Genomic DNA, 27,671 nt, shown 5'->3' with positions numbered 1-27,671 from the left:
TTTTTGTTGAGGACATTACTATCATATCACCACTTACTCTTCTTTCTTCCAGTGACAACAGGTCCTATGATTTCACTCTCTCGTTTTTTATTTCTTTCCATGAGATAACCTTTTCCTCTCACAGACCAAGGAAGCTTCTCTGTTAGTTTTACCCATTTCCTTTCATGGTCTGAGAACTACTATCAAGTCTCCTTATTTACTTCTTTCTGTAATGGACTATCCAGTGCTTTAAATCTCACTGTACATTTCATTTGAAAGGATGGAAACACATCTGATTGCTCCTCTGTGTTCTATCAATCTTGTTTATTTCCTTCACTTTATATGGAAACCACTGTTGTATTGGTCAAGCATTGATGGAAACAAATATGCCTGCAAACCTTCATTTCTATAAGGAGTTTCAATTTATCCATTTCTTTTTTTTTTGTTATGAACAAAAACATAGAAACTAGGGAAAGTGTATAGACCTTAAGTAGATGGAAGCAGATATGAGAGGGAGAGAGAGCAAGAGAGACAGAGAGGGGAAGAGAGAGAGAGCAAGAGAGAGAGAGAGCAAGAGAGAGAGAGAGAGCAAGAGAGAGAGAGAGAGAGAGAGAGAGAGAGAGAGAGAGAGAGAGAGCAAGAGAGAGAGAGAGAGAGAGAGAGAGAGAGAGAGAGAGAAAGAGCAAGAGAGAGAGAGAGAGAGAGCAAGAGAGAGAGAGAGCAAGAGAGAGAGAGAGAGAGAGAGAGAAAACCAGAGACAAAGAGATAGACAGAGATAGATAGAGATAGACACAGATAAAGAGAGACAGAGACATACATATATATATATATATACATATATATATACATACATACATACATACATATATATATATATATGTATGTGTGTATTTACCTAGTTGTATTTTACGGGACGAGAGATATGCTCGTAGTGACCCGTTTTCGTATCTCTCCGAATCCAGTTTATTCTCAAAATCATGTATAGTTTTGGGACTCACTGTTTCTCTGTTTACTTTGTTCCAGACATCAGCTATTCTTTTTCAGGTCTCTTCTGTGACTGTCCTTCTTTAGTTTCTTTTTTGTCCTCTTGTTTCTCTTCTGTCCCATTTTAATAAGTCATGTTGTATATGCGGTACATATGTACCAATATGATGGGCTTACCAGTATTTCTCAAAGGCTGAGGTTCATTATCATGACATTAAAAAAAATATATATAGTATTTTACAAAAATAAAATTAGTAGTTTTGCTATACAAAATGTAGGCTTATACAACAGGAATTACTGTATATTACTTAATCCATCAGTATTCTATCAGAGGAAATAATTAAACAGTGCTGAGTCTTTTCAACTTTCACTGTCAATGTGAAAATGATAGGAACACAATTCTATGCCAGAACCCTAAACACCACACACCATTCACACTACATTTCATGAGCACCACTTACAGAGCACAAAAAATTACACCAGTACTTGATAGTACTGTTCAGATCATTAAAGTCAATCCATAAAATTTATATAAAAGATCACTTGGTTTGAGATAGGAGAGATTCACAAGGTCAGAATGCATTACTCACACATACAGAGGGACTGATGTATCACTAAAACTATAATGTATACTCACTTTACTGGTAATGTTATATGGTAGTAGTATGCAGAATAGAAAAAAATAGAGATGTTCATGCAAAAAACAAAATAAAACATGCATATTACTAAAGTAAAAGAAATGCAGTCAACATGAGTATAATGGTCTCAAGGCAGTTGAGTTATGACACTCAAAAAACTGTATTGATCCTTCTTCTGTGGTTCCTTTTTTATTCATTTCACTGAGTGAACACCTGGTTTGTGATGAGGTAGTCAAGTTAGCATGGACAGGAAAAGACAACACTCCTTCACTATACTACATTGTTTTAAGTACATTTCTTTATTTGAATCTATGAGCCTAAAATATTAGGGTATGTCCAGGCAGTACATGCATACATACATATACCAACAGATTTTTCCCCCTTACAAGGGAGGTAGCCAAAGTCTAAGGCATAATTCCACTCTCACCCATTTCATCCCCACACACTCCACTCTCATTTACCACTCCTCCCTCCCTCTTTTCCTGGCTCCTTCTGGATGATGAGCCATCCCTGCATCTTGCTCACAGCCCTGGAGGAATATCAGATAATCTTTTGGTAGAAGGTACGTTGAGAGTGGAGGATAGATGGAGAAAGAGGAAAAGGACAGAAGGTAGGGAGGTGCTTAAAATGAAGTGCTTAAGTGAGAAAAAAAGGAGAAGTACAAGAAGCTGAGAGAGGAGTGGGAGGGAGTGAAGGAGGAATGGGGATGTTTCAAGGATGGAGTCACAAACAAGGTGCGCAAAGATAGTGTGTGGAACAAGGAGAATGGGAGGAAATAGAAGGAAGGGTAGTGAATGGTGGGATGAGGAAGCAAAGAAGGTTGTAGAAGAGAAGAAGTGACCATTCACAGATTGGCTACACAATAGGACAAGAGAATCATATGAGAGGTACAAAGAAAAGAGAAGAGAAGTAAAGCATAAGATACAGGAGGCGAAGAAGAGAACAGATGTGAGATGGGGTAAAACTATGACAGAAATTTTTTTAAAAATTAAAAAGATGTTTTGGAAAGAAATTCAGAGAAGAAGAGGCAAATCAAGTAGAGAAGAAAAGATAAAAGAAGCAGATGAAGAGATGATAATGGAAGAGATGGCAGTAAGAGGAAGCTGGGAGAGTATTTTAGGGAGTTGCTAAATGTGAAGAAGGATAGGGAGGGAAAGGTAGTTGCAGTGGGAAGCACTAAGAAAATGACAGTGATGAGTGAGGAAAATGGAGGAGAAATAAGGAAGGATGAAATGGTGGCAGTTGTTAAGTAGATGAGAGCAGGTAAAGCACCTGGGTTGGATGGGTGTCATGAAGAATGTTTAAAAAATGGAGGTACAGTGATGGTGGACTAGCTGGTGAGGTTATTTAATGTTTTTTTAAGAGAGGGTAGAGTGCTGGAGGGGTTGCTGTATTGTTCCATTTTACAAGGGAAAAGGGTACAAATGTGAGTGTAGTAGTTTCAGAGAGATCAGCTTGTTAAGTGTAGTTGGGAGGGCTTATGGGAAGGTCTTGATTGAGAGGATTAGGTGAGGCAGAGAGGGAGTAATTGGTGAGAAAAACTGTAGGTTTAGGATAGGTAGGGGTTGTGTGGATCAGATTTTTGTAGTAAGACAGATAAGTGAGAAAGCTCTAGGAAAAGATAAGGTTGTTTTTTGTGACTATGAATTTGGAAAAGACTTACGACAGGGTAGACAGAAAGGCACTGTGGGAGGTATTGCAGATATATGGGATAGGAGGAAAGCTGTTGAGAGCAGTCAAGATTTTTTAAGACAATAGTAGAGCTTGTGTTAGAATCAGATATGGAGAGAGTGAGTGGTTTGAGGTAAAGGTGGGACTTCACCAGAAATGTGTTATGTTGTCTTGGCTGTTCAATTTATACATGGATGGGGTGGTGTCAGAGGTAAATGCAAGGGTAATGGGCTGGGGAATGGAGATGGTTAAAGAATATGGAGAAAAGTGGGAGATAAGCCAATTGTTGTTTGCTGACGACACTTGTCCTGCTTGTGGCAGGATCAGAAGAAGGATTAAGGAAGTTAGTGACAGATTTTGGGAAGGTGTGCGAAAGAAGGAAGTTGTTGAAGATAAATGTGGGTAAAAGTAAGGTGAAGAGATGTACAAGGGGAGAAAGTGACAACAGACTGGAAGTGAGTATTAAGGGAGAGAGACTAGAGGAAGTGGATAGTTTTAAATACTTGGGTGTGAATGTGGCAGGATAGGGAGGAGTGGAGGTGGAGGTAAAATGTAGATTGAGAGAAGCAAGTAAATGCCTTGGAGGATTAAAAAGTGTAATGAGAAACAGATATTTAGGAATGGATGCTCTGAGGAGATTGTATGAAGGAATGATTGTGATGACAGCAGTGTTTGGGGCAGAAACATGGAACATAAGAGAGGAGCTTGAATGTGTTTAAGATGAGGTGCCTGAGAAGTATGGTAGGGGTTACTAGGCTGGATAGAGTGAGAAATGAGGAGGTGAGGAGGAGAACGGGGGTGGAAAGGGAGTTGGGAGATAGGGTTGATGAAAGAGTATTGGGATGGTTTGAACACATGGAAAGGATGAGTGAAGAAAGACTAGTAAAAGAGGTGTGGAAGGAGTGAACATGAGGGGTCGACCAAGGATGAGATGGATGGATGGATGGGGTAAAAGGGGCATTGGGAAAGAGGGGAATGTCTGTTGAGGAAGGATGGGAGAGGACAGAAGATAAAGGTGAATGGAGAATGGTTGTGTATGGATGATGCTGTGATGCATGAGGAGGAGTGAGTAGGGGATGGGGAGTAAGGGAGTATATGTGAAAAATAAATTGATGCAGCCTTAGGGATTTCTCCCCATTTCTGAATGAGGGGACAAAGAGGGAGGGTCGTCAATTTAATGAAGCAGCCTTGCTGTGGATGTGCTGTGTCTGGGACACTGCTTCTGACCCAGGGCAGTGGGCGAGATGCTGGGATGACCTGTCATCCAGGAGGAGTCAAGATAAGAGGGAGGGAGGGGGTGGATGGGAGTGGAGTATGTGGGGATGGAATGGGTGGGACTGGATTTTATGCCTTTGTTTTTTGGCTACCTCCCTTATAAGGAGGATAAAAGCCTTTGGTATATGTATATAACATTAACAAAAGATAATCTAAAACAGTGCAACTCAAAGTGGTGGTCCGCGGACCGGTGCTGGTACATGAGCCATCAGCTACTGGTATGTAGCAAGAAATCATTGAGGAATTGGTTGAATCTAAGGATTATTTTTTCATTACTTATTTATGTGTTTTGATATTGTATTATTTGTTTACAAAATAAGCAGAAGATAAAAAAATTGTAAACTTTTATGATATTCATTATATATATCATTTCCAGTATAAATTAATATCACTATGAAATATTACCAGTACATGGCAAATTTGGGGGGGGGGGAAATGCCAGTCCACCACATCAGATAGTTTGAGCAGCACTGATCTACAATATTCATCTCACATCAGGGTCCTACATGCTCAAAAAATTCATCTTCTTGTTTGAAAATTCTTAGTTTGCTCTTGTTACATGAAACCATATGTCACATATCTCGGAGCAAATTCACCACCTGTTTTATCACTGTCTTCATCATCACTATCATTTGAGATCTTGTGGGGTCCAAAGACACATTGATCAAATGAAGGTGGAGCTGTAAAGGAGAATAATAAAGAAAAATTATTTCAAGATTCAAAGTCCATTTTCATCTAACCCTTCCCCCCATATGCTCCAGTGTCCTGACTACCTGTCATAATAATAAGACTTGGTAGCTACTACCAAGCTTTAATCAACTAGAACATCAAGAAATACATTACAAAATATAGTTTACACAATATTAAATATATAATGAACATATAGGACTCATCTGTTTCTCTAACCTGTCCCAGACAAAATGTGACGACGTAGCCAGACAGCTTCGTCTATAGTTTACAGAGTATGACGTGCAAACAAACAAACAATTCAAAGTTCAATGACAAAATATGACACTACCTCAGCTACTCCTTTAACCCAGTATTTACCTAAGTGTAGTATACAAGAAGGGAGCAATGCTCATTGGGTTCTGTTTCCTACTCTCTAATTTTCCAACATACCAAGACTCAAATTCATGTATGGTTACAGTTGCAACATATGTCACATGAAAGTTTTCCCAGCCAATACCACTATCAGTGGATATACAAAGCCAGATTTTATTGCTTCACCACTTCAGTACAATGTCCTGCCACCATCTGAATATAACCTGACATTAGCCAAAACTAAATATCTATGGAGCATTATCATCGTAGTTGTTGTTGTTCTTGTTGTCATCTCCTAGACTGTCTAGCTGAGCAGTCTTGTCTCTCTGAGGAATGCCATGGCTGAAATGGTGTTTTCCCACAAATTCTTTATATCCATTGTGTTGTTGGCAGGGGAGAAAGGATTCATAACGATGGATATCGGGGTTTGGCACACAGTTCAGTGTGTTGTTGATAGAGCAGTGAGCAATATGATTATGGATATGCTTTTGGAGGTAGACATCCGGTGGTTGAGAAGGATGAGAAGGGAGTATTTGTGTGCAATTCCCAAAGGGAGTTAATCTCACTTCAGCACAAAGTCCTGTCCTCAGATGACTTAAATGTGGTGTTGGCCAGACTAAACTCTCTAGTATCCCACTGTGGCCTAAACTTGTGTTCTCACTCATTATTTGTAACAACATGTCCATAACAAATTAAAATAGCTTCAGATACAACCCAGGCTTGTCAAACTACTGTACAGGCACACCTCGACTTACGTCGTTTCGACTTACGTCGTTTTCGAAGATACGTCGGTTTTCAAAAATAATATGGAAAAAAATTCAAGTTGTCGTTTTACTTGACTTTACGTCGGTCAGCCAATAATGGAATCGCATAAACACCAAAAAACGTTTCAAGCGTTTCAAGCAATTCATGTTACAATAAATAAGAATAAAAGCATGTAAAATTATATAAAGATTCAGTAACTGCTAAAATATATACCATAAAGTAGTATGGCCTAGTCCACTAGAACATGAAATCGCAACGGTACTTCCAATACGTATTTACCGTAAGCGGCGTCTCGACTCCCGCAATTCTTTTGGATTATTATCTGTTTACTGAAGTTTTGTAAATTTTCTCATTAACATTCACTTGTAACTGTAATATTTGCCCCCATGCCTCCTAAGAAAAGTTCTAGTAAAAGTGCTAAGCGTCATGCTATTTCGCTGGAGGAGAAAATGGCGATGATAAAACGTCATTGTAATGGTGAAAAAGTTGTATCGATTGCACGATGTTTTGGAGTAAGTCGGACAACTGTATCAACGATTGTGCATAATAAAGACAAGATTTTAACACATGTCACATCTGAAGCCCCATTGATGAAGAACACGATCATCAACAAGAAAAGAGGTAAGATATTTGAAGAAATGGAAAATCTTCTTTCGATTTGGGTTGATAGGAGGAATCGTCAGAATGCGAATTTTAGTCAAGAGCTCATTCAGGAAAAAGTGTTGTCTTTGTTTGAGGACCTAAAGGAAAAATATCCAGATGAGAAAGATGTAGATTTCAAAACAAGTCCTGGATGGTTTATGAGATATAAAAACAGGAGAAATTATCACTTCCTTAAAAGACAAGGTGAAATCGCATCAGCTGATGAACAAGCAGCAGCAGAATTTCCTGCTACACTGAAGAAAATCATTGAAGAAAACGGGTTTCTTCCTGAGCAAATTTTCAACATAGACGAAACAGGATTATATTGGAAGAAATTACCAGATCGTTCATTTGTTTCCAAGGAAGAGAAAACGATTCCAGGTTACAAGGTCTCAAAAGAACGTGTGACCATAATGTTGGGAGGTAACTGTGCAGGAGATTTTAAATTAAAGCCTCTGTTTGTTTATCATGCACACAACCCCCGTGCCCTGAAGAATATACCCAAAGCATCTCTCCCTGGTATATGGATGGCTAACTCAATAGCTTGGGTCACTGTTGTTATTTTCGAAGATTGGTTTTTCAATAATTTTGTCCCAGCAGCAGAGAAGTATTGTAAGGAGAAGGGGATTCCTTTTAAGGTTTTACTTATCTTAGATAATGCTCCTGGCCACCCACAAGACATCTCAGATTTTCACCCCAACATTACCGTCATATACCTCCCCCCAAACACTACGTCTATTCTCCAGCCAATGGATCAGGGGATAATTGCTATCTTCAAACGTTATTATATGAAGCGTACGCTACGGCAAGCAATAGCTGCAATTGAAATGGAGGAGTCTATCACACTTCGCGACTTTTGGAAGGGATATGACATCTACAAAGCTTTACAGAATGTAGCAGCAGCATGGAATGATGTTCAGAAAAAGCTATGCCCGCAATTTGTGCACGAGTTTAAGGGCTTCGATACTGTTGTTGTCAACAAAGATTTGGTTACAATGAGCAAAGAGCTGGATATGAATTTGGAGGAAGAGGATTTCACAGATATATTTGAAAAAGACAAGGAGTTACTGACGAACAAGGATTTGATGGAACTTCAGGAGCAACAAAAGAAAGAAGAAGAAGAGGATGATGAATCTGAGCCACGCCACTTCACCATTAAGAAAATGGAGGAAGCATTTGCACACATCGAAAAAGGTCTTGCTATGTTTGAGGATATGGATCCAAATGCTCAACGCTTTTCCAAGATAATGGGGGCTTGTTATGAAGCTTTTGCTCCTTATAATCTAATCCTTGAAGAAAAGAACAAGAAGACGGTTCAAGGCACTCTTGACCAGTTTTTACGCGTCGAACGACGAGAATCAGCTGATGTTGATGTCGACAATTCCCAGCCATCTACGTCTACAACGTAAACATCAACATATTGTATCTACTGTTTTGGTAAACTGAAAATACATTAAAGTTTTTCACTTATTACAATATGATATGTAAGCTTGAAATAGTTTTTATTTCTTTGTTTTTTGTTTTGTTTTACCGTATGTTATTGACAATGCATTCATAGAGTACAGCACCGCGAAATAGCAACGCGTAAACATCGACATAATGTATGTACTGCATTGGTAAACTAAAAATACTTTATTCAATTTTTCACTTATTACAAAATGATTGTAAGCTTAAACTAGTTTTTATTTATTTGTTTTTTGTTTTGTTTCACCGTATGTAATTGACAATGCATTCATAAAGTACAGCAAATTGTACGTATTGATGAATAAGTACAGGTACTTTTTTATACTTTATTACAAAATGATAAATAAATGTTCTCTTTGGAAACTTAAAATAGATTTTTATTAACCTTGTTTAATAAAAAATGCAATCAAAAGTAAAATAAAGTACTGAAAAATGGCTATTGGCAGTTTAGCCTAGGCTACACCAGGCCTACCTAGCCTACTTGTAAGCAAATTCGACTTACGTCGTTTTTCGACTTATGTCGTGTCTCCTGGAACCAATTAACGACGTAAGGTGAGGTGTACCTGTATATATATTTATGAATAACCCAACACAAATAATTAGCCTATAATCACTGACACCCTAGATCAGCATTTCTCAACCAGAGTTCTGCAAAAAGTTATTGTAATAATGTAATATAGACATCATCCTATCTAACCTATTATTAAGGTGAAAATAAAATGAGAAAGATATGGTATATGTGTTTTTTTTTGTGCATGGGTTCCTTGAGACATGCAATTTATTTTAAAGGTTATGCAAGGGTAAAAGGTTGAGAGACGCTGCTTTAGATCATATCTAAACCATACAAAAACAAACAATTCCTTACGCATATCTGGATAATTCACACATCCAGGGAAGTACAAAGGTGCAGGAGGAGCTGCACCTCCTGCATGAGGAGGAGAAAAACCGGGTGGAGCAGATGGATACCCAGGAGCTCCTGGGGCACCTGGATATCCAGGAGGAGCTCCTGGGGCACCTGGAAACCCAGGGGGAGCTCCTGGGGCATCTGGATACCCAGGAGGAGCTCCAGGGGCAAATGAAGCTGAAGGTGATGGATTATACCCAGGCTGAGCTCCTGGAGCAGAAGGATAACCAGGTGGGCCTCCAGGGGCAGGTGGGTAACTAGGACACAAAGGTGAGTTTTCATCCACATGTTGTGAATCTGGATCTGGTGCTACCAATCCAGCTGGTGGAGCAACTGGAACTGTAGGAACTGCAGCTGGGGGAGCTGGGTATCCTATACTCCCAGGAGCAACCATGATGTTCTGATGTGCATTGCGCAGAGGAATGGTTCCAATGGTGATAGGAAATTCTATATCTAGATCAAAGGCCATTCCACCAGGGTCCATTGAGAACTGAAGAAAATAAAAGAAATATATATATATTTTCCCATCTATGGATTTCAGCATGTATACACCAATCTAGTTACACAGACAAATTTGTCTGCTCCCCAAATGGGAGAATGGTACTATATTACATTGCTCCACACAACACATACATGAACTTCCTGTCAAATCTTCTTCCATGCCCTGACTTTATAACTGCATTGGTTCTGACCTGGGCAGTAAGCAAGGTCCAGGGATAGCCCTTTATCCACAAGGAGCTAAGATAATAGGGAAACAAATGGATGTGGGATGGGTGGGGGGAGGGTGCATGCCTTGGCTGGATACCCTCCTACAAGAGCTTTTTTGTATGTGGATAGATATATAAAACTACTTTATTAGATAATCTTATCTTCAGTCATGTTATGGGAAATCATGGGACATTTACTGGTTGTATGTCACCATTATCACCTTTAATTGTATATCAAAGGCTTCTTCCCCTCTTACAAGTGAGGTAGCTAGCCAAGGCTTGTACCCATCCCCAACCATCTGTTACCTATTTGATTCTCTTTCATCTAAGCTCCTTGTGTATGAAGAGTCATCCCTATCTCGTACACCACTGCCCAGGCCAAAGACGATGCAGCAAGACGCAGCACATCCAAAGCAAGTATCATAATAACAATAATAACAATAATAAATAATGATAACAATAATACATATATACATATACCAATGACCTTTTCCCCCTTACAAGGGAGGTAGCCAAAGTCAAAGGCATAAATCCATTCCCAATCATTTCATCCCCACTTACTCCATTCCCTTTCACCACCCCTCCCTCCCTCTTTTCTTGGCTTCTCCTGGATGACGGGTCATCCGTGCATCTTGCCCACTGCCCTGGGTCAGAAGCAATGCAGCAAGACATAGCACATCCACAGCAAGGCTGCTTCATTTAATCAGTAACCATTCTCCACTCATCCTTATCTTATGTCTTCTCCCTTCCTTCCTCAACAGACATTCCCCTCTTTCCCGATGCCCCTTTTATCCCATCCATCCATCTCATCCTTGGTCACCCCTTCATGCTCACTCTTTCTGCCTCTGCCTTCCACACCTCTTTTACCAATCTTTCTTCACTCATTCTTTCCATGTGTACAAATCATCCCAATACTCTTTCATTAACCAAATCTCCTAACTCCCTTTCCACCCCAGCTCTTCTCCTCACCTCCTCATTTTTCATTCCATCCAGCCTAGTAACCCCTACCATACTTCTCAGGCATTTCATCTCAAACACATTTAAACTCTTCCTCTCTTATAATCCATGTTTCTGCTCCATACAGTGCTGTTGGCAGTCACTCCATACAATCTCCTCATAGCATCTATTCCCAAAAGTCTATTTCTCATTACACTTTTTAATCCCCCAAGGCATTAAATACTCTTAATACTGTCCTGTACTACTTCTCTGAATATTAATTTCCTTTTTCACTGAACCCTGTGGTAGGGGAGAAAGAATGCTGGCACCAAATGTTGTTGAATGTTTCCCCTTGAGTCGTAAAGGTGAAAAAAAAAAAAAAAAACATATATATATATATATATATATATATATATATATATATATATATATATATATATAAATAACAATAATAATTTTATACCAAGGTCTTCTTCCCCTCTTTTAGGGAGGTAGCCAAGTCCAAGGCACACACCCACTCCCACCCATTCCATTCCCATCCACCACCCTTGTTTCCCTCTCATCTTAGCTCCTTGTGGATGAAGGGATCCTTGCCTCCTGCCCACAGCTGTGTCAGAAATAATGCAGCAAGACACAGTACATCCACAGCAAGACTGCTTTACTTAACTGGCAACAATCCCTCTCTGTCCCCTTATGTGGAAAACAGTGAGGACAGGTAGAAATCCCTTTGAGCTGCATCAAAGTATCTTCCAAACACAGCCAACTTCCACTCACCCCTATCCCCTGCCTTCTCCCTCACTTTTTCAAAAGTCACTTCATTCTTGCTCAAATCCACCCATCTCATCCTTGGTCATTCTCTCAAGTTCACTCCATCCACCTCTGTCTTCCACACTATTTTGCTTATCTTTCTTCACTCATTATTTCCATGTATCCAAACCATTCCTTTACTCTTTCATGAGCCCTGTCTGCCATCTCCTTTTCCAGCCCTGCTCTCCCCACCTCCTCATTTAATAATACTAATACTACTAATAATATCAACAGTATTTGGAACTATGGCAACTGAAAGAGCTACCATGCTTTACCATATAAACTCAGCAACATACTTGTGCAGAAAGTCTTAAAATAAATGCAAACAGTATACCACAAAGCCTTTTCTCCACTTGCAAAGGAGGTGGTCAGCCAAGGTATACACCAACCTTATATGGCCCATCAGGTCCTGCCAGAACATATATTCAAGTACCCCATTGTTAGGGGTTCAATAGACGGCCAACTGGTATATCAATAGACATATAGATATTCTATACTCCACCCAACTCCCTAAGAAATTAACCCAGTAGGGAAATCATTTCCAAGACAAGTAAGAACAGTAGTGACATAATTATGTTCACATAACCACCCTGGACTAAATGAGTACCGATACAGAATTTATCTGACATATGAATTATAAGATAATGCATGACAGCAGTGTGGGATTGCCCATAAGATAAGTGCTGGTAAACTATCGTCCATAACACTGACAAAATGACTGGTCTGGCAATGGACACTAAATACCTACATGAAGCCACAGCACAAAAGAAATAGGGGACATTATACTACAGTCCTTCACTCATCCCAGGCAGTTCCACTAAATGTTTTCAATGAACAATTTATGGGCCAAACAGGTGTTCATGAGTAGTTTCCTGGAAGTTGCAGGCCTCCCCAAGAGTGAACAGGAGCAACAGATTGATTTATCACAAAGACTCAGAAATTAAGAGATCAATTCATAAATAACTTGATGAAAACAGCTTATCCCACCTCAAATGTGTATTCAATTATGATGTTTGGGCAGCCTGGAAGTTCTGAAGGTGCCAGTGGAGGAATTTTCAGTAACACACCTGACCAGATGTCACTTTCACCCTCAGGAATTGATGGGTGTTCTAAAGAGGCCACTGTCCTTGTTGCGCTCTTTGATTTACCCTCAGCATAACATGTGACTTTCTGAAAGAAAAAGAAAAAATTAAATATATACACTGTATACATATATATATATTTATATATGTATATATATATATATATGAATATATATACAGTCGAACCTCCTGGCAGATAAACTATATGAGAAAAGTAATGGGCCTATCAACTTTGAAAGAATGAGGAGAAAGCAGTGACAGATTATAGTGCTCAAGTCACTAAAGGGTATAGATTCCATTGATAGAAGAGATCTAATTAAAGATGGGAGGGCTTTGAGAGGTTATGGAAGTAAATTAGACCACATGTCAAAAGGATGTGAAGAAATACAGTCTTCCATATAAATGTGTGTGTGAAATAGCTTTGAAGGTGATATAACCCAAGCTTAAACAATACATTAGTTCAAATCTATCAAACCTCGTTTATCCGGCCTTCACATATCTGGATTTCGGTTTATCCAGCCATTTTGAAGCAGCTGGGCAGCTAAATATTATTTTCGAAAATAATATTTAGCTGCCTGAAAAAACGATAAACTGCCACATACGCGAGGCGAACGATACAAAGTTACAGTAGTTTGAAATGTAAACATCAGATGGCGCGCAGCGGGGTTTATAAACGACACTAGTCTTGGGGTGAAGGCCATACAACACCTATTTACAGTATACTACTATACAGTACTACGAATACACCTGTGTCATCATGCCTAATAAAGTCATGAAACCAAAGCAAGTTACTCTAACAGTGCGGCAAAAATTGGACTTAATCAAGAAACTTGTGGAAGGAGCAAGTGTAAGAAATGTGTGTGACGAATTTGGAGTGGCCAAACAAACAGTGTCGGATATTAGAAAATCGAAGGCAAAGTTACTGATTTACTGTTCTAAGTTTTGTGTGGACACAAATATGCTAATGAACGAAGTCGGTAGCATAGGATCGGGACGCCATCTTGTCGTCTGTCAATTGACAGCCTCGGTACTTCCGACAGTACCTCGCCAGGTACATTTTCTTGAAGGAATGTTATGGAGCAGATATACATGCATTCCTTCAAGCTGCAAGAACTTTGTATACCCCGCAAGCTGAGAAAGTGGTTGAAAAGCCCGCCAACGTCTCTCACGACGATGTCAACGAGGACGAGCCGGATGAAATTTAATTTGCAGGTAATGATATATCAAACACAGGTTAGGTTAGGTTAGATGAATTTATCATCCCTTCATTTCTTCGACGCTGGCATCTATCATAACAAACATGGCGTACCATTCGTCCGACACGACTTCGTTACTTAACGAAATCTGTTTTAGCACCTTTTTTTGGTTTTTATTTCTGCTCACAAAATTGCATATTACGTTGATATATCATAATTTACAAAATTAATAATTAATTTTCTATTGCTATATTACGCCCATGGTCGAAACTAATAATTTACCAAAACATTTTCAATATCCGGATTTTTTCATTATCCGGACAGGTAGCTGCACCAATTAATCTGGAAAAACAAGGTTTGAGTGTACAACCACTCCTCGTTTAACAACGACAATTGGGACCAGCGCGCCGTCGTTAACCGAATTGGTCGTTAAGCGAAAGTGTATACATATACGTACATGTACTGTATGTACAATGTCCAGCAATACATGTACAGGTAAACGTCGACTTACGATGGCATTAGGTTTCGATAGAGCCATCGTAAGACGATCTCATCGTAAGTCGATCCCCACTCTGTTCCGTGGTCACTGTACCTAGCCTACCTGTATATTAACCACCAGAGATACTGAATATAGCCTATTAAACATGTACAGTAGTTTATTTAATCATTTTTATCCTTTTTACCATATTCAAACACTATAATATGTATTTTCAGTACGGGACTTAAATCTCGCGGGCAGCAGCCAATGCCAGCCGTACGACGTGACGTAATAATACTCGCATCATAAAATATAGTCACCGCTTATATCGATCGTTCTCTCTTTCACCCGCGAATTTTGAAAACCACAGAGAATGAATCATTTGAGAGAATGTAAAAACACAGGGGCGACTACAATAAATATAATCAAGACGCCGATATGGCAGCGTCGCGAATCCACTTGCTCCTCATGACGCATACGTGTGCGGCACCGTATAGAAGGGGTTAAATTATCATATCGTCGTCGTCGTCGTCGTCATCGTAAAGTCGAACAATCGTAAGTCGCGGCCATCGTAAGTCGACGTTTACCTGTACATTAAAGCATTATTTACTGTTTACTTACCATGGTTAGGTTCATGAAATTACCGTATAAGACCAAATCCACGTATGCTGACATTCCATATTAAATACCGGGGTTTTTTTTTAGACTCGACCATGGGCGCAATATAGCAATAGAAAATTAATTATCAATTTTGTAAATTAAAATGTATCAACGTAATATGCAATTTTGTGGGCGGAAATGAAAGTAAAAAATACCTTGCTAAAAGCAAATATGCTAATGAACAAAGTCGGTAGCATAGGATCGGGACGCCATCTTGTCGTCTGTCAATTGACGGCCTTGGTACTTCCGACTACCTCGGCAGGTATATTTTCTTGAAGGAATGTTATGGTGCGGAGATACATGCATTCCTTCAAGCTGCGAGAATTTTGTATACTCTGCAAGCTGAGAGAGTGGTTGAAAAGCCCGCCAACGTCTCTCACGACCATGACAACGAGGACGAGCCGGATGACATTTAATTTGCAGGTAATGATTTATGTTAGGTTAGTTTAGTTTAGTTTAGGTTAGACGAATTTATCCTTTCATTTCTTCAACGTCGGCATCTATTATAACAAACATGGTGTACCATTCGTCCGACATGACTTCATTACTTACGAAATCTGTTTTCGCACCTTTTTTTGTTTTTTTTATTTCCGCTCACAAAATTGCATATTATGTTGATATATTATAATTTACAAAATTAATAATTAATATTCTATTTCTATATTGCGCCCATGGTCGAAACAAAAAATTTACCAATACCGGTATATACTGTACTCCAGGTAGTTTTTGCAGCTTGCAGGATGGTAATGTAGACCTAAGCTTCAGAACACTTTACCTCACAGCTAATATCCACCGTACAAGTTAATTTATAACATCATACAAATTTGCCTCAGCCAACTTGATTAGCATACACAACGTTGTAACTTCGGGAGATTTACGTTAAACGAATATTGGTCTGTCATAAAGCCCGTCGTAACTCCGCGTTGTCGTTAACCGAGTAGGTCGTTAAACAAGGAGTGGTTGTATGATCATTGGAAATTAAATATATGGATTAAGTTGGAATTGTACATGAATTTGAATCTAGGCATGTTAGAAAATTAGAGAACAGGACACAGGACCTAATGAGTATTGCTCATTTCCTGTATACTACAGTTAGGTAACTACTTACTGGTACAGCCACCCCTTCCTTCCCTTGTCCTCTCATTACTCCCGACACCCTCCCCACTACACTCCCAAACCCAATCTCACCCCTCCCTTTCAACTTTGCTTCACTCAATGCCAACACATCTATCTTCTCACTGACATACTGCCTATCATTTGTATCATACTCACGCACATTAAAAGACCTAAACCTTAGGGTTTTGGTTGGAAAACTCCTCTTATGCTTTAACTTTTTTTTTTTTTAATTTACCCTTAAGGGCTACAGAGAGCAGGATGCCAAGTCCAATCCTCTGTCACATTTTAATCACCTTTTACAACCAAAATGGGAATACCTGGTGGCAGTATTCTCTCTCCCCTACCACAAGGTGTGGCAAAATTAGAAATATGTATTCAGAGAAGTGGTATAGGACAGTATAAAGAGTGTGGGGGACAGCATATCAGAGGGACAGTTGTAGTACAATAAAGTAGCATCATTTCTCTAAAAGTTGATATTTCCTCTAACACAAAATGATGTGTAGCTCTGGTGTGTAGGGGTGCCCCATATAGACCCTACAGTATCAGTTGTATGCTACTGAGGAGATTTTTACCTCACAATAACATGTATCCAATACCCAGTACAGGGAAATAAGTGTATAATTATGTAAATTATAATTAGGTAAATAAAGAACAATTCATCCTACACTGCCTTATTCTCATCCTAACCACACAATAAGACAGTATTTATTCCTTGAGTGACTTGTGGGTCAATCTGGTGGCTGTTCCCAGCTACCTGTGAGAAACGGGTCTCCTGCAAGTTACCTGGGACAATGGGTCAACTGATCCACTCCCACCAGACATCTTCATAAAATCTTTTCACTAGGAGACCTACTGGCTAGGCAGGTAGCCATAGTCAGCCTGCTAGGGCCTGGAGTCTCCTACATGAGAACTAGGATAACAGATTGATTCCTATGATATGGACCCCAGTAAGACAGATTTTCTTCCAGAGAACTGCATCTGGACATCTTCAGTTATGATGAACACATAATCAAAGTATTCATTTCATTCATGAAGCTGGAAGGGATTCTCAGTATTCTTTATCTAGAGAGAGTTGCTAAATGTGAAGGAGGATAGGGAGGGAAAGATAGCTGCAGTGGGAAATGCTAAGAAAATGACCGTGATGAGTGAGGAAAATGGAGGAGAAATAAGGAAGGATGAAGTGAAGGCAGCAGTTAAGATGATGAAAGCAGGTAAGGCATCGGGCCTGGATGGATGCCATGCAGAATGTCTTAAAAAAGGAGGTACAGTGATGGTGGACTGGTTGGTGAGGTTATTTAATGTTTGCTGGTGAGAAGGTAGAGTGCCGGAGGACTGGAGGAGTGCTTGTATAGTTCCACTTTACAAGGGAAAGGGGGACAAGTGTGAATGTAGTAGTTTCAGAGGGATTAGCTTGTTAAGTGTAGTTGGGAAGGCTTATGGGAGGATCTTGATTGAGAGGATTAGGAGAGGAACAGAGGATTAGGTGAGGAACAGTGTGAATTTAGGACAGGTAGAGGTTGTGTAGATCAGATTTTTGTGGTAAGTCAGATATGTGAGAAAGCTATAGGAAATGGGAAGGATGTTTTCTGGGCCTTTATGGATCTGGAAAAGACTTACGACAGGGTTGACGGAAAGGCACTGTGGGAGGTTATGCGGATATAAAGGATAGGAGGAAAGCTTCTCGGAGCTGTCAAGAGTTTTTATGAGAGTAGTAGAGCTTGTGTCAGGATTAGAAATGGAGAGAGTGAGTTGTTTGAGGTAAAGGTGGGACTTCGTCAAGGATGCGTTATGTCACCCTGGCTGTTCAACTTATACATGGATGGGGTAGTGCGAGAGGTAAATGCAAGGGTAGTGGGTCAGGGATTGGAGATGGTTAAAGAAAATGGAGAAAAGTGGGAGGTGAGCCAGCTGTCGTTTGCAGACGACACTGCACTTGTGGCAGGATCGGAGGAGGGATTGAGGAAGTTGGTGACAGAGTTTGGGAGAGTGTGTGATAGAAGAAAGCTGAAGATAAATGTGGGTAAAAGTAAGGTGATGAGATGTACAAGGGGTGAAAGTGGCAGTAATCTGGAAGTGAGCATTAAGGGAGAGCAACTGGAGGAAGTGGATAGTTTTAGATACTTGGGTGCAAATGTGGCAGGAAAAGGTGGAGTAAAGGTGGAGGTACAATGTAGATTGAGAGAAGCGAGTAAATGCCTTGGTGGATTAAAAAGTGTAATGAGGAATAGACATTTGGGAATGGATGCTAAGAGGAGACTGTATGAAGGAGTGATTGTGCCAACAGCACTGTATGGAGCAGAAACATGGAACATAAGAGAGGAAGAGAGAAGGAGCTTGAATGTGTTTGAGATGAGGTGTCTGAGAAGTATGATGGGGGTTACTAGGCTAGATAGAGTGAGAAATGAGGAGGTGAGGAGGAGAACAGGGGTGGAAAGGGAGTTGGGAGATAGGGTTGATGAAAGAGTATTAGGATGGTTTGGACACATGGAAAGAATGAGTGAAGAAAGACTGGTAAAGGAGGTATGGAAGGCAGATGTGGAGGGAGTGAACATGAGGGGACGTCCTAGGATGAGATGGATGGATGGGGTGAAGGGGGCTTTGGGGAAGAGGGGAATGTCTGTTGAGGAAGGACGGGAGAGGACAGAAGACAGGGGTGAATGGAGAATGGTTGTATATGGAAGATGTGATGCATGAGGTGGAATGGACGGGGGGATGGGGGGTTAGGTAGTGTGTGTGAGCAAAATTTTGACGCAGCCAGAAGGGATTTCTCCCCGTCCTCTCCTTTATATGGGGGGACGGAGAGGGGGGGTCGCCGATTTAATGAAGCGGCCTTGCTGTGGATGTGCTGTGTCTTGCGACACTGCTTCTGACCCAGGGCAGTGGACAGGGTGCAGGGATGACCCATCATTTAGGAGGTGCTAAGATGGGAGGGAGGGTGGAGGGGTGTGGAGTGTTTTCAGGGATGGAATGGGTGGGAATGATTTTATGCCTTTTCCTTTTTTGGCTACCTCCCTAGTAAGGGGGAAAAAGCCTTGGTATATGTATGTATGTAGTAACAGATAGATCTAATTTACCTCAGAGGCATATAATATCAGCTTTGGTGATACTGAGGTAAATGACCCTTGCATGTTTGCAACATTAAGCATTAGCAATCTGATTACATTTATCTTACCAGTGCATTATAACATTTACAATATTCCTCCAAGTGGTGAGGGCAATGGCATTTACACAATGAAAATTTCTTTCATACTGACCTGTACAATCTTGGCTTTTGTCTTGTTCATACATCGATTGCTCATGTTGGTGCACTCAGCATTGATAGGCATGCTTTCCCCTGAGACAAAGCCTGTCTTATCAATATTCAGAACAACAGATATTGGTCCTGATTTACAGCACCAACAACAAAGATGTTTTGTTTCATTCCTCTGGACAGGGCTCTGCAAAATAAGACACAATCTAGATCATTGGTTCCCAGCTAACATCACTATCATGATGAAAAAACTGATGTGAAAGGCTTATTTAAAGAACTTCAAGAAAATGAGGAGAGAAAGGTAAAGCTGATGAAAACTGAATGAATGTCTGTTGAGTAGGGAAGGAACAAGATATAGGTGTGAGTGGACAATGGTTTTGAATAGATGATAAACTGCTGCAGCCTGATGGGCTGCATCACTTCCTCATTTCTCACTATCCATTCTCATAAACCCCAATACACTTCTCAAATTCTTCATCTCAATATATTTAAATTTCTTCTTTATGCTCCCTTAGCTCCTATTTAGTAGCTTTTATGTTGGGTTATAATTGGAAAGGGAGTTGGGACATAGGGCTGATAAAAGAGTATTGGAATGGTTTGGCCACATGGAAAGAATGAGTGACGAAAAAATAGAAAAAAGAGGTGTGGAAGGCAGAGGTGGAGTGAACATGATGGGGCAACCAAGGATGAGCTGAATGGATGGGGTAAAATGGGCACTGGGAAAGAGGGGAATGTCTGTTGAGGAAGAATGGAAGAAGACAGAAGATAGGGATGAATGGAGAATGGTTGTGTATGGATGATGCTGTATGCATGGAAGGAAGTGGGTTGGGGATGGGGGGTGAGACACGAAGTGTGAATGGTATTTTGACACAGTTTTCCACACAGAGCAGTGGACACTTGGAACAAACTGGATGAAATAATAGTGTGTGCAAAAACCATACATGAATTTAAGAGCAAACTATATATATATATATGTTTATACACACATATATCCAAAACAATCTGGACCCTTTTGCTAAAGGAACTTTAACATACTCAAGTGAATGATCTGACATTTACTAAATTGAAAACCTGCAGGAATGGGCTTAAGGATATACAACTACTTGTATATCATCTATCTTACCACTTACATTAACACCTGGAATAGTATTGAGGTCATAGAGGCTGCTAACTGACACAAACTTTTTACATTCTTTGTCGGAAGCCATGGGAAGATCAAGTGCAGCCGAGACTTCATGGCGCACTCTTCCATGCTCAGATTCAAATGAAGAAGGAAGGCTGGGTGGCAACATAAAACTAAAGTTGAATGTGTGGTTGCCAGGTGGCAACTGGCATTCACTTCCTGAAAAAAGAAGAATAGGCATAAACTCCTGGAACATCCAGGTGATATAGTTGAAACTGGAACTAGACATGAATCTTAAGTATAGTTATTTAGGATAGGTATGATAATTGAAGAGTAAGAGAAAGAATCTCTTTAGCATTGCACCAATCCATCAAACAATTCATTGTCTTCGGTCTTTTTCAGGAGACCTATGAGTGCCATGCAATTGGCAACAGCCACTGGATTGGTCCATAACTTACTTATGGAAGAAATATGTGGTTATCTGGTTATGGCTGAGGTGGGGCATTATATCAGGTGTTCAGTGTCCTCTGTGTGATGGGGTCATCTGGGGCAATTATTTCTGTGGCCTGGCCTATTCTGTGTTGATATTATCCAGCTCTTGGACTATTCTGTGTTGGTATTTTCCAATCCCAAGGCTCTGTTTTGAGTCCCTTACTGTTCATCATGCATATAAATGACTTGGACAATGGAATTAATAGTGATGTAAGTTTGTAGATGTCACTAAAATAAACTTGAAAATAAACAGGAAATGTTGAAACTATGTCATGGAAATATGGAGTACACAGATGATTTATAAATGGCTGAAGTCATGAACACTTCAAGTCGGTTTTCACAGCCAATGATCCAAGGAGGTTGAGCACTTCCCTTATTTCTACATTTATATCTGCTAAACCTTGTTTTTTGCTCCCCTTGCTTTTCTCCAAAAAGTTACACTCTTTGGTGAAGACCAATTGGAAACCTTCATTCATTATTTCTGCCTCAGCTGAGGCCTCTTCAAAGACCTCACCATCTACAATTAACTTGGTGTTTTCTTCCCTGTGTCTCAATTTACCTTTTATGAGCCTGTCAAACCTTTGCATTTTCCTACTACACCTCTTTCAAAATTGCTTTCTTCCTTCCTGTGAAATCTGGAAAAGTCATTCCTAGCTCATTTGTAAGCTTTTTTTTTTTATTGCTTCTTTCCTTTCTCCATTTTCCTCAAATCACACCCCTGGCCTTTTTTGCAATCTCACATTTTTTGTTAAACTAATCCTGTTTTTGTCTCTTCCATTCTCTAGTCTTTGGCACATGTTTGTTCACTCCTAGGTTGTAAATGTCAAGATTTCCCATTTCCTCCTTATTTCTGTGCTATTCATGATTTCCTCTCAGTTTGTTTCTTCAAAGAATTTTCTCAACCCTAAGTAATCTACATTCCTAAAATTGAGTCTCCTTTGCCTGTGTGATTCATTCTTTGGCTCTATTTCCTCAACCTCCAGCTGAAATTAAATTGTAACAAAGTAATTTTTTCTTATATGGCATAGGTAGTTCAAGGAGCTGATGATGTAAGGCTCTTTGGTTAGTAACATGTCTAATCTTGTGGGAGTGTGATCTCCTCTTACCTGGGTCACTTCCTTTACCCAATGGATCATTGTTTTCTTTCATTGCTATACTCAACAGTGTACTTCCCCAGGAATCTGCTTTGCTACTTGCTTCCTATTCCTCCCAGTTGACATCAGCACAATTAAAATCTCTAATAAGGACTATGTTACTATGTGTGTGTGTGTTTATGTGTTTGTGTGATAGTAACATACAAAGCTTAATTTGATCACAATGGCTAATGTCTTACCATTTCCCCAGACATAGTAATTGGTGTTGTAATAACTCTCACTGGAGCGATAATGTCTGGTAACTTGTTTATCACCTTCCTTTTCACTCTCAGTCCAGTGTACTTTGCTGTACCCCTTAAATTTCACCTTCACACCTGTAAAGAATAAATTTCTCAATACAAACGCTCATAACATTTCAAGTTGGGAGTCTCAGGCAGAAAATGATCATCAACCCCTTGTCTGGGATACCCATAATATTAACTATTGCCTCAAGTATCCATGACTAGAATCCCATGACCTCACAATGGCTGGTAATGGTCCTTGGACCTTCTCATATATTTTTGGCCAGTAACTTTCAACTCATTATCCCACATTAAAAAGCTGGCAATAGTATTTTCTCATTCTAGGTAAAGTTTGATGACAACAACAAATCAATAACACCAGTTGGACTATGTAATATTAATATAAGAGTAACCCTTTAAGTCCTTTCTCTCAATCAATAAATTCATTAACCCTGATCTATCTTGCAGAAGACTTGGAGCCTTCTGGTAACCAGCAACAACAATTTCTACTAAACATAAAATGGGAAAATTCAAACAACCTACAAGTTCTCTAAAACTGAGAGTATGCAGTTTTTGTATTGGTGCATACAATATTCATACTAAACTATTACAAATTTGCAAATTCTTCCTATGTCGGGTTAAAACCAAATAATCATGTCTCTAAATACAAAAAACTTACCACGACAATTCTTTGGAGAAGTATTAGTCAGCTGAATCCTCCCAGTGATGGTTTGTCCAGGGAAGTACACAAAATCAGGATGATCCAAAATAACATTTATGTTAGTTGGCATTGTTCAGCTGAAAATAATTATCAAATACTTTTATGAAGCATATATTTTAAAAATATGGGAAAGCTGTAGGACTGGAAATGACTAATTAGTATGGATGTGTTACATGTGATAAGTGTAGAATAGTTGAGGACTAAGAAAGTGTATAATACCAATTTATAAGTGAAAAGGTTGCAAGCTTGAGTGTACAATAGCAGAGAGCACATGCGTGTATGTTACACTCAGAACTGTAATTTACTATCTATACTTAATGAAAAAACAGCAAATGATTTGCTGACTAAAAACTTTATTCCACACTGATTGAAAAGCTTTCATGACAGATTTTACTTTTTTAATTTCACTTGAATATGTATTTCCAATGGTAATTCACAGGGCTAGGTAGTTCGTTTGCACCAACTATTTTTTGTTGTCCTTGGATTTTAATCCTGTGCATTGGTATTTTCATTTTGTAATTTTTCTAATTTGTGACTCTTGAAGGTCTTTCCATATAATGGAATGTCTCATCTACATAAATGTACAATTTTTATATTTAGTGACATAATATATATAAACCTCATTTTTTCTGTACTTAAACTTTTAATGTGATGTTTTCATTATCAATTAATTCATTCAAAGCATACTAAAATGGTGATGAAAATCCCCTTCTTTGATAAAAGACTAAATTACTGGTGCCATCTATTTTCCTCTTTACTGTACTTTCCTTTCAGTATTTTTACTCCTTTAAACCCATCTAGACCCCCTACCCCCTAATAGAAGGGAGAAGAGAGAAAAATATATATATATATATTTATATATATATATATATATATATATATATATATATATATATATATATATATATATATATATATATATATATATATATATATATACTGGTGCCATCTATTTTCCTCTTTACTGTACTTTCCTTTTGGTATTTTTACTCCTTTAAATCCATCTAGACCCCCTACCCCCTAATAGAAAGGGAAATATATATATATATATATATATATATATATATATATATATATATATATACATATATATATATATATATATATATATATATATATATATATATATATATAATATATATTTATTTATAATAAACTCATTTTAACACACTAAAGCATCAATAAAATAGTATCACAGTACTCTCCAGCACAATACATCTTCCTGCGGACCCCCTACCCCCTAATAGAAGGGAGAAAAAAAAAAAAAAAAATATATATATATATATATATATACAGTATATATATACTGGTGCCATCTATTTTCCTCTTTACTGTACTTTCCTTTTGGTATTATTACACCTATAAATCCATATAGACCCCCCACCCCCACATAGACGTGAAATATATATATATATATATATATATATATATATATATATATATATATATATATACATATATATATATATATATATATATATATATATATATGTATTTATAATAAACTCATTTTAACACACTAAAGCATCAATAAAATAGTATCACAGTACTCTTCAGCACAATACATATTCCTGCGGACATATACAATAACTATTTCATTATACCAGAGTAATTTTTCATTCATACTGTACTTTCCTTTTAGTATTTTCACTCCTTTATGCCCATCTGAACCCCTTAATGGAAAACATATACATATACATATATATATATATATATATATATATATATATATATATGTGTGTGTGTGTGTATATACACATATATATATGTATAAAATAAATCAAGCAAACTCATTTTAGCATATTAAACTTAAGCCTCAATAAAATAGTATCACAGTACAGTTCTGCACAGTACATCTTCCTGCAAACATATGCAATAATTATTTCATTATCCCATAGTAATGTTTCAATAATCTCATCCAAGATATCAAATATGTCCTAAATTATAATGTACCACCACAACAATGGAATACCCCTATTTTCTGATTAATGTTACTTTATTTTTATATGAAACAGACCTTGTATATTGACTGGATACCCTTTACATGCAACATATCTTGATTATTCCAAGGCTTTTGATATGCTGAAAGCAGTACAAAGGGAGCTGTCACTGGTTGTCAGCCCTCTTTGTATTTAAAAATGGAGGAAATACAGATGAAGTTGACAAGAGAGTTCTTGGGCTGTCTGAAAACTAAATGTTAGCCCCTTATGACTGAATTTTCAAACTAAGTGAAAAAGTTGACAAGGTTTGAAGATGGGCACCAGAGAGAGGATGCTCTGATGACCCTATCATAGGACCTCCTTGTGCTGGTACCTGTCATTGGTCCCTGTCCACTCTGTAATATCAAAAAAACTAAGTGTATAAGTACAGATGGAGAATTGCATACCAGATTCACAGATAAGGTGGAAGTGAAATTCCAAATAAAGATCATGAGAAAGATGTAGGAATTCAAGCATACGCTGTCAGGCTGCATTGTTTCTGACCTGGACAGTAGGCGGGGGTCAGGGATGGCCCTTCATCCACAAGTAAATGAGATAATAGGGAAATAAGTGGGTGTTGGATGGATGTGGGATGGGTGCAAGCCTTGGCTATCCCACTTTCAAGGGGGAAGAAGAATTCTGGTTTATATATAGAGAGCAACTCCAAGTACAATGTACATACAAGTGACAAAAGCAAACCAAACTTGGAGAAGTATCAAAAGAATAATAGACAAAAACACTGCAAACACTGCACCTAGTAAGACCACATCCAGAGTGCTGTCAGCAGTGAAAAATGAATAACCTTAAAGATGTTGATAATATAAAAAAGGTGCAGAGGAATAATACAAAGGATAATATCCATGATAATCTTAAAGAGACCAGAATATAGAAGACTGACTTCATATGATTGGCATTAAGAGATCAAATCATCTAACTCAAATATCCCAGCGTTGAAAAAGACTTATTCAAACCCATTCACGGAACACTTAAGATCTAACAAGACCATAACTCAGTAAGAAAAAAAAATGCTGCCTCAGTGCTGTGGGCGGCGGTCAAGTGGAACAAATTGACGTGATGTAGTAATGGCTAGGGGCAAATGGTCTCAAGGTCAGTCCATTAATCCAAAAAGCAAGAATGAGTCCTCTACGAACCGCGCCCATGAACTGTATTGAGCGACGGAAGTACAATTTCCAGGAAAGTTAAAAAATAAATACCTGGTTTAATGACGGTGAAGCGGTTGACATTAACTTTGAGCGATAGCGAGCATGAATTTACATATTTTGTGTAAAATTTGCCCATCCAATCGGACATATCTTTATTCACGGCCTCCACTCCCACTCCCGTCCGAGTGCAGTGGATGTAGATAGATAGATAGATAGATAGACTTTATTTGGCAATAAATCAATGTACATGAAGTGCAAATAATGACAAGAACACATAGTTCGAAATAATAAATGTAAATTGCCGAGGATAACACAAAAAGCATGAACGCTTATTTCCATTGTGGTCCTCATCAGGTAATTTTTCTACATTAAGTCACACGGACAAACATACATAGGGGGTTGAGGGGACCAGAGACACTCATGAGTAATACCAGCCAGTACACATATGACACGTAAACATTGTTATAGATTTGCTAATATTACTGAAATGTAATTACAATATTCGAAGTTCTGAAATGTAATTACAATATTCGAAGTTCTTGTCACAAATTGGTGGTGTTATCTGTATAACATTAGATAACGCTACCATTGTTTGACGTTTATCTAATAACTTGTATTTTCATAGAATAATAATAACTTTCAGGCAAAGATGATTTCGTAGAATAAAAATCACTTTCAGGCAAAGGTGAAACAGTCCCGCCAGAAATTATATGACATAAATTTTAAAGATTAGAAATTAATTGACGTTGTTCTTCGATTCTGCCGATGTGTTACTTATAAGAATTTCCTTAGGCAAATAAAATACAATAAAATACCATAAAATACCATAGCAACATAAAAAATGTGAAATTGATCAGCCTATAACCAAACTTATCGAGCGGACATAAGCTATTTTTACTTTATAAGCCCACGTCTATTTTTCGCGCCAAAGTAACATCTTCGCCCACATGCTGGACAAACATCTGATACGACTGTATTACCCCTGTAACCCAGAAAACCTTTAGCCATGCTCATGTTGGAAAATATTGCATAATTGTTATCTTATGGTTTAAACGAGTGAAATCAGTATAATTCCTTAATAAATATTAATGTAAGACGTCAATATTCACTTACAAGTTCAAAAAGGAACGTAGATAATGTCCCTGTCCTTCTCCCACAATTGGTACGCTTTAGACCGCCTGTCTGCTCCCCGCAAGATGTTTAGACTTTCTGTGGCATGAGTT

At 38.6% G+C, this 27,671-nt stretch overlaps 1 protein-coding gene across 3 annotated transcripts; it reads right to left on the bottom strand.

Annotated features, from left to right (window-relative positions):
• LOC143020706 (arrestin domain-containing protein 3-like) lies at positions 1 to 27,671 on the bottom strand. 3 transcript variants are annotated; one of them, XM_076177371.1, is made up of 9 exons: positions 27,562 to 27,665; positions 25,620 to 25,641; positions 23,265 to 23,383; positions 22,544 to 22,678; positions 20,726 to 20,937; positions 19,600 to 19,782; positions 12,801 to 12,983; positions 9,325 to 9,853; positions 1 to 5,227 (listed from the first exon to the last, which is right to left on the bottom strand). In XM_076177371.1, exons 3-9 carry the CDS (start codon positions 23,374 to 23,376, stop codon positions 5,103 to 5,105), a joined length of 1,479 nt encoding a protein of 492 aa, XP_076033486.1. In that variant the 5' UTR covers positions 23,377 to 23,383; positions 25,620 to 25,641; positions 27,562 to 27,665; the 3' UTR covers positions 1 to 5,102. The 3 variants fall into 3 exon arrangements, with proteins under 3 accessions (XP_076033486.1, XP_076033484.1, XP_076033485.1); XM_076177369.1 differs by lacking the exon at positions 25,620 to 25,641 and having other exon boundaries at positions 27,562 to 27,671; XM_076177370.1 differs by lacking the exons at positions 25,620 to 25,641; positions 27,562 to 27,665 and adding an exon at positions 26,500 to 26,628.

The sequence above is a fragment of the Oratosquilla oratoria genome, chromosome 40, assembly GCF_046742065.1.
Source record: "Oratosquilla oratoria isolate Oo_2021 chromosome 40, ASM4674206v1, whole genome shotgun sequence".
NCBI classification, from domain to species: Eukaryota; Metazoa; Arthropoda; class Malacostraca; order Stomatopoda; family Squillidae; genus Oratosquilla; species Oratosquilla oratoria.
This window is presented reverse-complemented; position numbering and strand designations above follow the sequence as displayed.